Source organism: Centruroides sculpturatus, unplaced genomic scaffold, assembly GCF_000671375.1.
Source record: "Centruroides sculpturatus isolate CEXI.00-Female unplaced genomic scaffold, Cexi_2.0 scaffold774, whole genome shotgun sequence".
Classification (NCBI taxonomy): Eukaryota; Metazoa; Arthropoda; class Arachnida; order Scorpiones; family Buthidae; genus Centruroides; species Centruroides sculpturatus.
Window position 1 is genome coordinate 234,779 of NW_019385065.1, and position 16,230 is coordinate 251,008.

Consider the following 16,230-nt stretch of genomic DNA (forward strand, 5'->3'; position numbering starts at 1 on the left):
GATACTGGAATGTGATCAATGATATCCCTAATAGGGTTTTTCCAACGGTATCCTGGGAAATCTTGCAAATTTCTTAAAAATTTACTTTTTTCTTATTTTGTGTTAAGATTGAGGAATTTTGCAAATAGAAAGTACAGAACCACTCTAGTCTGCCCTCAGCTAGTCCGTCACTCCAGTTAATCTGACTGTGGTCAGAGTCGAGAAACTTGTCCCGACTTGTCAGTGACTCACCGTCCGTGGCATTCTTCTGTGTTCGTTACAGTATATGTTTTACATTGTGTGTACGTGTACAGTTTTGTGTGTGTTTTCCACATGTCAGGAATGAAATGTAAACATGTTACTCTTTCATTAAATGAAAAATTAGCAGTGCTACAAAGACTGGACAAAGGGAAGATTGTTTATTTTACTTTTTTCTGATAATCCAACCTTTTTTGCATTCCGACCATACCCCCAGTCCCAAAGGTGATGGATTAGAGGGGTTCTACTGTATAAATAACTCACAAACTGTCAGAATACATTTGTATTTATGAATTTTAAGCCTGCTTATTAGTTTTTTAAATTTTTTCTTATTATGGCATGTCACAGATTGTCAATAATCAATATGTAGCCTATTTGTGGCAGGACTATGAAAATTCTTTACCTGTCAGAATTTGTAATATCATAAATACTTGTGCTGATGCTGTCTTAATTTTTAATCATGCCCAGTAAGCTTCAACAGCTGCATTATGCCAGGTTGTGCAGATTGGGCAAGGATACAGACAAGTATGAAGTTTTTCTTCATAAATCTGATTATTAAAGCCAAACGAACTGCCAGATTATCAGAATGTAAGCTTGTGCTGCAATTAAAATAGCCAAGGTACACAAATCAAGAATACTAGATGGCAAAAGAAGTATTGTAACGCATCTCAAAAACAAACTAGAAATCTTCCAGGCTACAGGTGAAAAAACACATAACATTCGTTTCCTCTTAAATGCATTAAAGACTATTCCATCCACATTAATTGAATCAAAAAAGACATTCTTACTAGCAGGACTTTTCTTTAATAAAATAAGAATCAAATTGAGTGATCAGAGTATTAACCATCTTTTACGAGCTCGGATCACATGACCCGGTCGGAATGTATAACCATCTTTGTTTTTTAAAATCTTATTATAAAAATTTACAATAATATTTCGTATTATGTTTTATTTAAAAAATGAAAATTACCTTCTAAGTTAGAAGTTTGATCTAAGTTCATTTTTTCTTCAAATTTTCAACTCAATTCAAAGGCATTTTAGTTGTAAGCAGTTTCCAACAAACAAATAAATTTTCTCTATTTGTGAAAATTTCTATGTAATTTATAAGTAATTTTTAATATATATTTTACACAGCATTATGATTTTGGAAGTTGCAGAACATATTAAATACTTTAAAAAATGAAAAATAATTATATCATTTGATTTCAAGATATTTTTTATATTTTAAAAATAATTTATTATATCCCAGGATCTGAGGAAACGATTCACTTTTTTCCTGGAATCCCAGGACAAGCAAAAGACCAGGAGATGAGAAACCCTAGTCCCTAATTGTTAAACAATGATTATTGAGCATCAAATCTATAACTTGAGTAAAACATTGTTCATCAGTTTAAGTGGATTGTCTGCCAGAATGTTGTTTCTCTTTGACATGTTCTCTGCCATTCTTGAACATCTTTTGCCACTTAAAAACTCTTGTTTTTGATGGATTATTGTCATTAAAGGCTTTTTGCAACATTTCCAATGTTTTTGTAGCAGTAATTCTATTGTGAAAACAAAATTTAATGCATGTTCTTTGCTCAATTACACTTGATATTTTGAAAAATTGCTGGTGCAAAAATTCTTTACATACAAAACAAGTATTTATTTTAAAAATATTTTAATGTATACTGAAAACTTTAATTCTTGCAGTATTTAGTATTTTTGAACAAATTTTCGTTTATTAAATTTTATTCATATTATAATATAGGATACTAATGGAAAAATTGTATAGGCTAATTTTATACTACTATGTTTACCAAAATGAATTAACATTTAGCATGATAGATTACTTTTACATCTTTATATATTGTACAGATATATTTAAAATATACTGATTTTCTTCTAGCCTGAAAATGTTAGTGAAGAAGAAGGTAGTCAGTTAGCATCTGAATCTATTGACATTGAAGAGTTCTTTGTGAAATACAAGAGTCTGTGAGTAATTTTTATACATAAAAACAATACAAATCATAAGAATTTGTATATATAGCATTTAAGTTTATGTTAAAGAATTATATAAAAAATTTTTATCAGGAAAAATTTAAATAAAGTGAAAATTTCTTTTGTATCTTCATTGTGCATTTTGTCTTGATTACTGTACATTGTTTAGTTTGACACTGTGACTATATGAAGCACCTCACTGAGTAATTTTTTTACTTAAGATATTGAGCTTATTATTTGAGAGAGAAATGTCTATTGATTCTATATTTTTGGATTAATTTTTGTTTTTATCTTAGTTGGTAAAATTATATATTTTTTTTATTTTTTTTGTACTTAATATTTGTCAGTAGAGTTTTTATTTTTAAAATAATATGGTATTTATTTTTATTATTCAATAATTTGTTTATAAAAATAAAATATCTGTTTTATATATTTTAAACTTGCTTTTTTAATAAATTCATTTCAAATATAAAATTTGTAAACTGAAAAATTACATACTGAACCAAGTAGTTAGATTTATATTCTAAAAATCAGTTTAATATGTTTATTGTGATCTACTAATAAGCACTTTATTGAAAAACTTTTTTTTTTTTTTGTTTTAGTTATATATTTAATTTTAACTTGATATATTTGTAAACTCATTATTACCTATATATTTTTTTCTATAATTTTTAAGATTATAAGCTCTTTTTAATTTTGTGCATTTACAATAAGTTTATAGTGTTCATAGTTGCCAAGGCATATGTGCATTTAAAACTTCTAATAAAGATACTCTAGATAATTTATATAATTAACCTAAATTCTTTTAATTTCATTAAAAGAATGCTTCTATATATCATTTATGACATAATTTTAGTCACAAATTTAAGCAAAGTCTAGATTATGAATTAGTCACATATAGAAGTAAAATTGTCATAAAAATAATGGAGAAATATATTTATGCATAATTAATAATATTTTTTACTATACTGAAATAACAATTTGCATCAATAGCATCCATTATATAATATAAATTTATAAAAGTGTTAAATGTCAAACAAAGCACAGAGTAAGATAACATCAAGTTATTTAATTCAAGGCTAAAACATCTACAATGATTATACAAATTCTAATAATTAATACATCATTCAATTGCAGTTACATATATAACTTATGTAATTAATTAAATGCATTGAATATGCATTTGCATACTTAATGCATCTAATTAGAGTGCTGAACTTGATAACAAGTCCAATATAGCAAACATATTAATCAACAGTGTAATTTAGTACACAAATAGTAAGTGACAGTCATCATTTTTACTTTTATTTAAAATGGGAAAAACGAATGTTGTGTGGCAAATTGTCAGTTTATTATTGTTGTAATCTGGATTTCAGTTCAATTCAGATGCCATAATTTATTATAGGTAATATAGATTTGGCACCATTTCCATTAAGTCATTTGTTATAACTGATTCCCTAAACTTATATAATGCTATTATTCATAAAATATACCATGTAATATTTAAAAAAAAATTGTTGTGGTCAGTTATATAGCCTAGATTATTGGTATATCTAGGCTATATAACTAGGCAATGTATATATATATAAATTGCAATTTTGAATTACTCTACTATTTTTTCAAATACATTCAATTTAATTTTAATAATTAGGTCGTACTTGCATTGTGAATGGAAAACTCAAGAAGAATTAGAAAGAAATGATAAAAGAGTTTCTCAAAAGATTAAAAGATTTAAGCAGAAACGAGAGAATTTGAGCAATTTCTTTGATTTTGTAAGTATTTTACTTAACAGATTTGTTTTATATTCATGACATGTATTCAAATAAAAGATTTGTAGAAGCTTACAGGTTAAGTTAAAGACAGTGATTAAAACATATATGCATATTAACAGTTTTCTTAGAAAAAGAGTACTCTATGTCAGTGCTGCCACTAGATCTCCATAATTTCCAGTTTGAGTCTAGCAAATTTTTCTCCAATTCTCACCATACTCCATCTACACAGAAATTCATATAAACCCTGAAATATCTAAATTATTCCATTATGCATCTAATTGAACAAAGTTTTTTTACAATTTTATATAGAATGTTTTTCTGATTTTGTTTAAAAATCATAATTTTTTTCTTTATTTCATAAAATATCTGTAAACACCTGCACTTTTCCTCAAGGAACCAAATTTCCTGCAATTGGGGAAATTTCCTGTCGTAACAGCCCTGCCTGCCATATATAGCAACTGTCATTGCTAAAAAATTAATTTATTCAAATTTCTATTAATAACACTAGTCTGCGAAGGTTCTGTTTTTTAACGTTTGATGATTGATTCCTATGTATCTTGGTGCGGTGAACCCGAAAATGACCTTAGTTCATTTCCATCATGTAAGAATTTTTTGCAATTTGCAATATTCCAAATGTGGTATATGATGAAAAATATCACAAATATGAGACTTAATGACAAACTGAAATAGGTTTGTTTTGTATAAAACATATTATAATACAACTTATAATAGACAATATAATAGAATATAGAAAATAGAAAATAAAACACTCACCATTTTAGTTGATGTCTCTTTGTCCCAGCCATGCTCTGTATCAGGCTTTTCCATGCATGTGCTCTGGGATCATCTTGATGCAACATCCAACAGTAGTCCGCCATCATTGTAGTATTCCATCTGCCTTGGTAACGCTTTTCCATTCCTTTGATGTCCTGATGAAATCTCTCGCACATCTCTTCACTAATTGTGCCCAGATTTTCAGGAAAGTATTCTAAATGTGCATGTAAGAAATGAACCTTCAAACTCATGGAACAGCCTAAATTTTGATACTTCTGCAGCATTATCTCAACGATAGACTTGAAATTAGAATCCTTCTTGTTGCCCAGAAACTTGGTTACCACATTTTTAAAGGCAACCCAGGCTTCTTTTTCAGCAACTTTCATTTCTTTTTCAAAATTTCCATCTTTGCAAAGTTTTCTAATGTCTGGACCCGTAAAGATATCCTTTTAGTTTTGCGGTTGACAAGGCTGGAAATTTGCTACAAATGTACTAGAAACATTTACTATCTTTTGGTAGGCTTTCACAAATTGCTTCATCAAGCCTAATTTGATGTATAGGGGTGGAAGGAGAACTTTCATCAACTCGATGAGAGGTTTTTTGAGCACATTTTTTACTCCAGGTTACAATGAAAGTCATTGTGGCCATTCTTTCTTTTTCCAATGATTTTCCTTGTCTCTGCTATCCCACTCACATAAAAAACATGGAAACTTTGTGTACCTGCCTTGCTGTCCAAGGATCATCGATATTACTTTGAGATCACCACACATGATCCACTTATAATTGTCGTACTTAATTTTCTGGGGAACAAATTGTAAATTGTCATATTGTTCTTTTAAGTGTACAGAATGCCGGATGGGTATTGAAGCATACCTGTTTCCGTTGTGAAGCAGGACAACTTTAAGGCTTTGTTTCAATGAATCAATGAATAGTCTTCAATCAGTGCTTTCATACGGAATGTTGACTGTCTTAAACAGTCCACACACATCATTGCAGAATACTAAGTCTCCTTCCTCCAAAAAGTATAGAATAAAATCTTTTTCTCTGTACCTGTACCAGACGCTGTTATAAATGCCTCGGATTTGGACATTATATGCGCGATTGCTCGACAAAGGAAAACATTTGTAGTCACTGCGGAGGGAGACATTTATTCAAGAACTGCAATCAGAAACAGCAACTTGCATTAACTGCATGCATAAGAAAATCAAAAACCATGGACACAACGCTATGGACAAAGCTTGCCCATGTTACACAGAAGAATTAAAAAAGTTAACCAGAAAAACAAGACCGACAGGAGGACAAAATACGCAACCAACTAAGGAGTAAGGTAACTCCATACCACTTTCCTATTGTATTCCAGCATAACATTAACCATGAGGTGTGGTTTTTTGTGTTTTGCAATCACATCTTAATTGCATGTCATGCAGACTTTCACAGTTTGTAAAAATTATTCTGTATTCGTATTGATGTAAGGTACATCATTGTATATCTTTCTGTTTGCTGTTGTTATACTGATCACTTTGTCGCGCAACACATTATTATTACTGTACATACATGTTGTTTTCATTGTCATTGTATATTCTGTATAATCTGTTTTTAAATAAATTGATGCAGGCGCTCATGGTACTTCCCTTTTCATCCCCTTTCCTGTCTCGCTTTACTCTTTCCCCTTCACCCCTTCACTTAAATCCTTTTCTCTCCTTCTTTTCACCCCCAAGCAATACCTATGAGTAGTCCTGGGTCTTCATCCTCTTTAATATAGAATGTACCTGTACCAGGAAAATGAAGTGCCAGCTGTGAGCAAATTCTTATCTTTAAGCTTTGAACCAAGCAATTCTGAAGCCTCTTTGGTCAGATGTAAGGTGCGAATCAAATCGTTCAGTTCACTTTGTGTAAATGGTTGTGGTGCAGAATTGCCAGGTTCTTACTCCTCTTAGTTATCTTTGGTTCCTTCACTTGATTCAATTTCTGAACCATCTACTTCAGGTAAATGTTCTGGTTGCATAGACACTGGTATGTCTGGACCGTAAAGGGCAGGATGTAAAGCCAATGGTAGATTTGGATAGATGATCTTTTTATTCTTTACATTGAAACCATGAACACTAGTTGAACAAAAGTAACAATCATCAGTATGATTTTGTGGCTTTCACCAGATCATCGGAACGCCGAATCTGAAAGCATGTTGTTCACCCTTTAACCACGGTCTCAGCCCTTCAACAACATATAGCAAACACAGTGAGGTGCCCAAGTTTTGTCTTGATCTCCTATTTTTACACTGAAATATGCGAGGTACACTTGCCACATGAACTATGTTATATTCCTTTTTTGCCTTGATACCATTAACTCACCACAAATGTAACAAAAGGAATCTGCAGACTTTTTACAGCCTCTTGGTGCCATGTTGAACACTGTGTGTTAGCTTTCAAGCATCTACAGCTATCTGCCGACACCAACACGTTTGATCGCGAACAATATGCACCAACAGTTGTGCCAACACTGACAGTTGATATATTCAAAACGTTTAAGGACAAAAGTACTGCCATCTGCCGGTTTATGATGTGAACGACTTGTTTTCATTGTAAACTGACAGATGGCAGCATTTTCTATGTATTTAAATCTGGCATTACGTCTTATATTTTTGATTTTTTTCGATATATGACACTTTTGACAGATTGCGATTAGAAAAAATTCTGACGTGATGGAGAAAAACTAAGGTAATTTTTGGATTTAGCACACAAAAATACACAGGAGTCCATCACCAAAACTTGAAAAACATGATACAACTGAAAAAATGCAGGCCTGTGTTATTTTTATTTTTGAAATAAAGAATTTTTGCATTTTTTTACATCATCAACTTTATGTTATGTTAATACAGTTGCTCTAAATAATTTAAATTTTATTTGAGTATAATTATTTAATTATTATTATAATTATATTTTTATATAAATTTAGAATTATGTTGTAGACATATAATTGCGATAAAGAAATAAAGCATTTTATTTAAAAACTTTTTGCTTAACAAAGTTTCTAATATGAAAATTTCATGTATTTTTACAGCTTGAAGAAGAAGCATTTAATCCCGATTATGTTGAAGTTGATCGTGTGTTAGATGTTTCTGAAACAGTTGAATTAATACAGCCAAATACTCTTGAATCAGATATGACAATAACTGAAGACAAAAAAGAAAATTCAAATTCTTCAGAAAATAATGAAGAAGTAAAAGAAATTAATAAAGATTTCATAGAAAGTACATTAATTGAAAAAGAAGGAAGTACTGATACTAATGAAACTATAAAAGCAGATTCAGAATTAACTATGGATACTAAACCAGATTTTAATGTAGAAGAACAAAGCGAAGCTTGTGAGAAATTAGACGTTAAGAATGAAAGTAATGAAGAAAGTGAGAATAAAAATGCAGAAAGTGAAAAAGTTCAAGATAGTGAGGAAAACAAATTGAAAAGAATTGCTAGACATTATTTAGTCAAATGGAGAGGTTTGCCATATGAAGAAAGTACATGGGAATTGGAAGAGGATGTAGATGCTAACAAAATTGTACAGTTTCATCGTTTTAAGGATCCACCTCCTAAAGAAAAATGGAAAGTATGTTGCATATAGTATAAGCTTTTTTTAAATTTTATTTAAGCAAGATTTTTTTTCAATTTGTAAATTTGTGAAAATTGTTTTCTAGAATCCAGTACATTAATATTTGAAGATAAATCAAAAGAATCTGAAAAAATCTGGCAACATTTAAAAAAGTCTTGCTTGACTTGCTATTATTAAATTTTGTCATAAGATTTATAGAACAAAATTTATATATTATTTGTAGTAGTGGTCTCACGTATATAACTTGAACATTTATTTTAACTGAGATTTTATTTAAAACTCTTACCTAATACGCAGTTTCAAAACAAACATGTATTGAACTTTTAACTGCTGTAAAACCTGTGTAAACTTGAATCACACAGTACTGAATGTTTTCTGGTTTGCAGGTTTCTGCTTCAAACAGGTTTTTTGACATAGAAAATCACTCTATTCTGAAGAATTTTTTTTCTGTTTTGTTTAGGTTCCATTTTAGACAGGTTTTACTGTATTTAATATTAAATAATAGAAATTATTAAGAAATAATGGTTTCAATAATTTTTGATAGAATTAGAAATGAAAATTTGAGTAAACTAGATAAAAGAAGCTATTTTATATATTCATAATAGCTAGAACAAAAAAAACAAAATCTGAATTATGCTTTGAATAAACTTAGTTTGACATGAATTAAAAGAATAGGAAGGAATAGATTGGTTTTAGAGAATTAAGCATTGAAAAATAAAATTTTTTGCAGTGAAATTAAACTAATTAGTGGCTGAAAGGGGGAACATATAGATTTCATAAAAAATATATAGATAAAAATATTTTTGAAAGAATTATGATAAATTGCAGAAATGATGAAATATTGTTTTGATAAAAGTATACTACTACTATCAAAACAATATTAAACAGGATTATTTCCTTCAGGGAATATATTAATGTAAGGAATTAATAAACGATAGAAGATAAATTTTTGGTTTTGTGAAAGTTTCAACTATATGTTTGATAGACAATGTAATCTGTTTTCATTTTTAATATATTTATTGGAATAATGTGTTGTTTTATTAGCAAAGATGAATTTTATATTAATGTTTATAAATTTATACATAAAAGTCACTTAAATATGTACTGTACACATCATTAAAAATGATACATATTTAAGTGATTTTCACACTAATCTTTATCTATGGAGGATGTAAATTTCCTATCATTTTTAAAGTATAATTTTCAAAATACCATTGCATCCACTGTTTATTGTCAGTGAATCAATAGAAAAAAATTAATAACACTGCTGGACAATTGCTAGGGAATTGTCACATTTTTTTGACATAATTTGTAGTGGACACCAGTCAAAGAAGAACTGTATATCACATCATAAGAAGAATTTTTTTTTTTGTAGAAAAGGGCTGGCAGAATTACAATTTAATAAAATGTAAAATACAATATAATATAATATTTATGCAAAAATATAATATTTCTACAAAGAAATATTTTTAATTTTGTTTGGATTGTCACCTGAGGACATTTTAAATTATTTTGCAGAGGCATAGCCTCTAAAGAAAGGTTGTCTTTGCAATGGAAATAGTTGTTCCTGGTGATTGGACATGGCAAGCAAAATTGGACTCATATCCACATGTATTTTACTTTTTATTAAAAAGAATTTTTTTATAATGTATTTATTGACGTGAAATGACAGGCATACCTTGCTATGGAAAAGAACAAGGCCATATTCTGGGCATCATCTCTTGTCTTTGAGAGACATTGTCTACATCTCAAGATCATTGCTTTTCCTCAAATTCAATTCTGGACAATTTTTTCTCTTAAAGATTCTCTCATCTTCCAGAAATGAGCAGATAGATGTCTTTTGACTGGTCTTTCATCTCTTAACCTCAATTTTGCTATATGCAATATGAATAATTGGACAATATGGTCTAAACAATCATATTGGAGAACATTCTCCATCTGGGGAAAGAATATTTTAAGATAGAGATGATGCTTTTGATCTTTTTTAAAGCAGTCACTTGGGAACACAACTGACTTCATCTTTTTTAAGTGACTCTACATCAATTATTGAACAGTTGAATATGCTGTTAAATCATATCTGTTACTTCCAGCCATCCATCTCTCTAAGTATATTTTAAAATATTACCTAATTTCTTCTTACCTAAGTATGCATGCTTTCGTAATTAACTTAGGTTATTAAAATTTCTGTTTGAAAGATAATGTTACCCAAGACATTTTGACATTACAATCTGTAAAAACTTTATAAACAAAACTATAACATACCTTTGTCAAAACTACATGCTTTCCTTACCATGTGATCTATAATTTTGTATTCTGCATTTTCAAAAATTTTACATTTTTATTGGTTAAAAATCTGTACTGCATTGCACATGCAGATAACCCAAACATGTATAATTAACCTTACAGAACTGTGACATCAACAACAAAGCCAAATTCATTACAACCAGAGTCACTTTTGTCTCCAGAAGATGAGTTTCTTTTCTCATTTTGCTGTCATTTGTCTCTGAAATAAGAGATGAGAGATAAACAACCAGAATATGGCTCTTGGACCACAAAAGCAAAAAATGTACATATGGCATGATAACAGTGACTGTATTGGCTCATATGAATAATGACAGATCTGATGGAATTAGTATGGTATATGACCACCTTGAACAGCCATGCACAATTTCCACAAGATTGTTCAGGAGTGTAGTCAGAATGTTGTCCATTCTTAATTTAATGTTGTTTAAGGTCCTCAAGAGTCCAAGAATGAGGTTTCTTCTTCACTACGTCTTCTGAATGTCTCCCAAGCATGTTCTATTGACTTGAAATCCAGGGAATAAGCATGCCATTCCATTCTCCAGTACTTCAGCAGGTTGAGCAGTCCTGTATGGACTAGCATTGTTGTTTGTGAACACAAAGTCCGGTTCCATTACTTCACAGAAAAGATGAACACAACCCTCCAGAATCACATGACATCACCACTCTCACATGACTGACTCTGTTGTTAATATATTCAATGGTATCCTGCCATTGAATATGATACCTGCCCAAACTATGACACCAGGACCATAATTCCAAAGTGTTTTGTTGTTGGTATTGTGTTCTCCATCCTGCCATACCAACTGATGCCAAAAATCACTTGCATCATTGAACACTGAATTTGTCTAAGAACATCACCTTAAATTATTTCTGATATTTCAGTCATAATGCTTCACTATAATCTGACACAACAATGGCAAGATGCCTAAGCTGTTAATCATTTCATACATTCTGTTCTAAGCTTATAGACCAATGTTATTCAGTCAGTGTGTTATAGTTTAGGAGAATACCTGAGCGATGGAAGCACTTGCTAGGTTGGTAGTAACCATGCAGCTAAATCAGTTCTGTTCTTTTTGCTAAAACAACTGCAGACTGATCCTTTTTGGTTGTTTTGCATCTTCTCCATCCACCACCAAGCATACATAGGGCTGTTCCTCTGGATTAGTAACTTATTTAATTGAGAAATCACATTCTTTCACATATCCACTGCTGTCACAGCTTCACTGACACTTTGGCCTGCCTTAAGCCATCCAACTGCTTATCCGTGATCATATGCATTGAAATGATGTCATTTAGCAGTGGCATGCTGTCATTAGAAGCGGTGGTTGCGCCGCTTTCCTTGTATTTTATAAAAAAATAAATACATATTAATTTTAATTATATGAAAATAATCGCACAATATTTTATTATAACCGCATTATGTATCTTATTACAAATTTCTATACTACACGTGAAAAAAAAAAAGATTGCTATTGTATATTCGAATATTAGTGGCAGAGTAGCAGAATGAAAATGCTGCATTGTCAGCACCCAAAAAGCCAGATTTGCGCATACAGAGTACCAACCTCACCCGGTTTAGCCGGTGGAAGCCTAGGACCTTGGGTGGCTGCTACACATATACCACATTCAATTCTATCCAGGACTGGTTCCAGGCTGTTAGCCGCCCACCCACTAGATATTTGGCCACCCTCGCTCGATTACGTGAATCCCGAGTAGATTTATAACTTAACCCAACCAATAAGAATTTACCTGTATGTTTTTATGATAGTTCTGTATAGTTGACAAAAGTTAAAAAAAATCCATTTAAAATATTTGATATTTTTATTATGCTCTTCGATTTTATATTACTCACGGATTTCAATGTTAAACCAGTGATATTACGATTTTGTATATCCCATCTTTAATGCCTTAAGTTCCCAGCAATTTTTGATATTAATGTAATTAAACATCAAAAATACTTAAAACTGAAAAAAAAAACGAAAGAAATGTGTTAATTTTGAAGAAAAAGCTTCAAACTTTATTTTCCTTTGTCTCGCCTTTCTGCGAAATTTGACACTGATGAGTCATTGTTTACACAGCTGGGGTCCCATTTCCCGGGACATTCTCATAGAAGTCTCGGGAGGACAAGGGTTTAAAGTAGGGTGAGTTCTATCTGGCCGTATATTTTAAAATATTTTTAAAAAATTCAAATTTTAATTGCGATTTCTGATCCCCTGACAACAAGTATATAATAAAATCTATTAATTAAAATCTATTGGAGGTGGTTTTTGACATCAGAAAGCAGCTTTAAATAACTTTACCAAAGGAAAATCCGTGTGCTACAACTTAGGAACCATGAAATAAATTTGATAAAAAACTGCCATTAAAAAAACAATTAAGCCTTAAGGGGATGTAGAAAAAACAGGCACAATTCTTGTATAATGTTAAAAAATTAACTGTAACTTTGGTATCATAATTTACAACTAAATTTAATGAATGAGAGATGCACGAAGTACAGAAAAAGTACTAGAATTTATTTTCCTTAAATTTACGATTTATGTATCCGTTTGTCATAAAAATTTGTCTTTCCACTTTTTCCCAAGACTACAAATATTCGAGTACAAAGTAACTGGTTTCGACTTATTTCTACTTAAGAAGTAGAGAAGTAGTTAAATAATTAAGCGATTAGGGAATTGAGGACATAAACAAAACCCTGATGAAAGAGCCGAAATTTTACTTAAATAAAAGCTTAACTGAACCATCTCTAGCTGAGTACAGTGAAGACTGATTTCTTTGTATTATTAGTGTAATAAAGACAGAAGTTTTTCCAGTTCAATGAGAATGACCGAAAAGTTGTAAATTTTGGAAATTTCCGTGGACACCTGGTCCTAAAATGAATTAGTTAGAAAACAAACGACAGACAATCTATTAAGTTTAACATATTTCGATTTTTACAGCTATGATGAGAAATGTTTAAAATCTACAACAGCCTTGTCACATCCTTTGAGATATACTAGTGATTCAACAAAAGAGGTATTTGACATTGACCAGTATCGGCACCCTGGGGATTTGGCAGTCCGCGTGTATGCACGCTCTGCAACCATCTTAGATTCCATCCATTAGCCACTCATAGGGAGCTATTTGACTAAGTGCATTGTTTTAAGATTTAAAAAGTAAAGAATATTTTATATTTTTATGTATGTTTCTTTACAAAGCTATATTTAATTATAATTTTCTTTAAAAGTATATTCATACAATTGAAGAATATTTTGTACCAGTTATGTACTGGTACATCCATTACACATTTTATTTCACCAAGTAAGTTTTTATTTTATTTTTAATTGTAGTCTTTATATCGTGGCAAGTGATTCGGAATGTAATTGTGTTATTAAAAATGCATTTAGAGAAGTCTACGGTTTTTACTGGCTTATCGAATAAACGATACAAATGGACCCTAGACCAGGGATGTCAAACTCAAACTGCTTTAGTGCCAATTTTTTTATTTTGAGTATGACAGCAGGTCAGATGTTTTTAGCTTTTGTAGCCAAAAATTTTCTAAAGAGTAGCCGACTCAAAAAATTTGTCTTTAATAACCCAGATTTCACAATAAAATAAAAGAAAACCAGCATTTGTACTTTTCCAGCAATAATTTTAATCACAGAACAAATGTTTTCGGCCAATTTACAGGCCTGAAGCAGGTCTGTAAACTGATCTGGAAAAAAAAATTGCAAGACTGAAAATACAAGCATAAACTAATTTACTAATATGTCGAAAACATCCATTTTATATGCAAAATAGTGCAACTTTTGCAATAAATGATCTTGCCAAAACAGACTTTAATTTGAAATTTAAAAGAGGAAATAGAGAAAACGTAATGTAAACAAGAAATTAATAAATCAAATAAATAAATATCTCTAAGTAATAGGAATAAATAAAAATAAAAACAATAATAATTGAGTTCAAAAATTGTATTTATTAAGTATTATTTGTTTAAGTATGAAATATCACATTTTTTTGGTATCAAGATAAAAAAATAAACAAAAAGCATTATTGAAGTGACATCGCAGGCCACAACAAATTGTCTTGCAGGCCATGACTGGCCTGCAGGCCGTATCTTTGAATGCCTGCCCTAGACCATCACTGACGCGCATTTGACTGATTGCCCCTGGATGTCAGCTTCTTACAGAAACACAGCTTCCCTATCATCAAATGTCACGACACGCCACTGCCATTTAGGCATCTGCATTGATATTTGCTTTTAGCTGAAATATTCCAGTGAAATGTTATGTTACTGTCTTCAAACTTTTTATCATGCATTATTCCTACAGATGCAGATTTACACACTGAGAATGATTGCTGGTGAACACATGAAAATTATACACAACAGTCTCCTCTGAAGGTTGATTCAAGTGGATGTGGTGACATGTCACTGGTGGCCTGTTATTGAAAAATATTGCTTTTCCCTAGCAATCACCAAATAATATAATTTTATTATAAATAATTGCAATAATTCATTTAATTGGGGGGCAGCTTCTGTCTGCCGAAGCTGCTGGTGCGTTTTTTTACTCACCTCAAATACAGGTATAGAACGTATCCTGTCAAATAATTTTAGTTAAATTTTTTTGTTTGTGCTGTGTGCTAACATTATTAGTGTTGGAAAATTTATCAACATAATTAATATGCAACGCACGCCAACTAAAAGAGGAAGACCACCACGTCAAAGGTCAAAATCGGCTAGTGGAAAGGAAACTGCTTCGACCACTAATTCCAGGTTAATTACTGATTACAATTCATACGTTGAAAGAACTTCTCCTGAACCAACCTCTGCAAATGCAGGTTTGAACCCTGAAACTTCACTTCTAAGTTCACAACTATCAGGTGAGCCATTTGATCTTTTATCTTCTTCACCAGGAAAAAATTCATCTGATATATCAAGTATAACACTATGGAATAAAATTTCTGATTTAATTAATGTTTCTAACACGAGAATATTAAATCAAATGACTATTATCAAAGAAGATCTGGACCAGATTCGTAATAGTATTCAAGAAACTAAAGATCAGAATCAAAAAATGAATAGCCAAATAATTAATCTTGAACAACAGATTGCTAATTTGAAAATAGAAAATGAAAGTATGCAATATCGAATGGACAATATGGTTAATGCGCAACATCGCAATAATATAATGTTATATAGATATCCCAGTAAAACTAGTCCTACCAAGCTAGAAGTGTTTAATCTTATTAATGAATCATTAGAATTACATGAAGTTACAATGGATGATATAATAGCGATTATTCCAATAACTAAATCACAGTATCCAACAATTAAATTAATTATTAAAAATACTCAAATAAGAGATTACATATATTCGAGTTTTATAAAAATGAAACAGCAAAACCTGTCGAACGTATGGAAAGAAACTCAAATCTCACAGGACCTTATTAAAAGATCTAGATTAAGACGTAAACAATTAATTCCTTTTTTAAGCGAGTTAAGGAAAGCAGGTAAATATCCAAAACTCCGAGGTGATACTATACTGTTGGGCAATTATTCTTTGACGTATAGCTATGTGTTGGAGGG

At 30.8% G+C, this 16,230-nt stretch overlaps 1 protein-coding gene across 1 annotated transcript in view; it reads left to right on the plus strand.

Moving 5' to 3' along the window:
• Window positions 1-16,230, plus strand: part of LOC111634159 (chromodomain-helicase-DNA-binding protein 7-like) — a 188,373-nt gene that overhangs the window by 76,739 nt on the left and 95,404 nt on the right. The window contains exons 7-11 of the mRNA XM_023378865.1: window positions 2,123-2,208; window positions 3,866-3,986; window positions 7,818-8,374; window positions 15,298-15,581; window positions 15,663-16,057. Of these exons, the coding sequence (XP_023234633.1) occupies window positions 2,123-2,208; window positions 3,866-3,986; window positions 7,818-8,374; window positions 15,298-15,581; window positions 15,663-16,057 (1,443 nt within the window). The remainder of the gene's footprint in view (window positions 1-2,122; window positions 2,209-3,865; window positions 3,987-7,817; window positions 8,375-15,297; window positions 15,582-15,662; window positions 16,058-16,230) is intronic.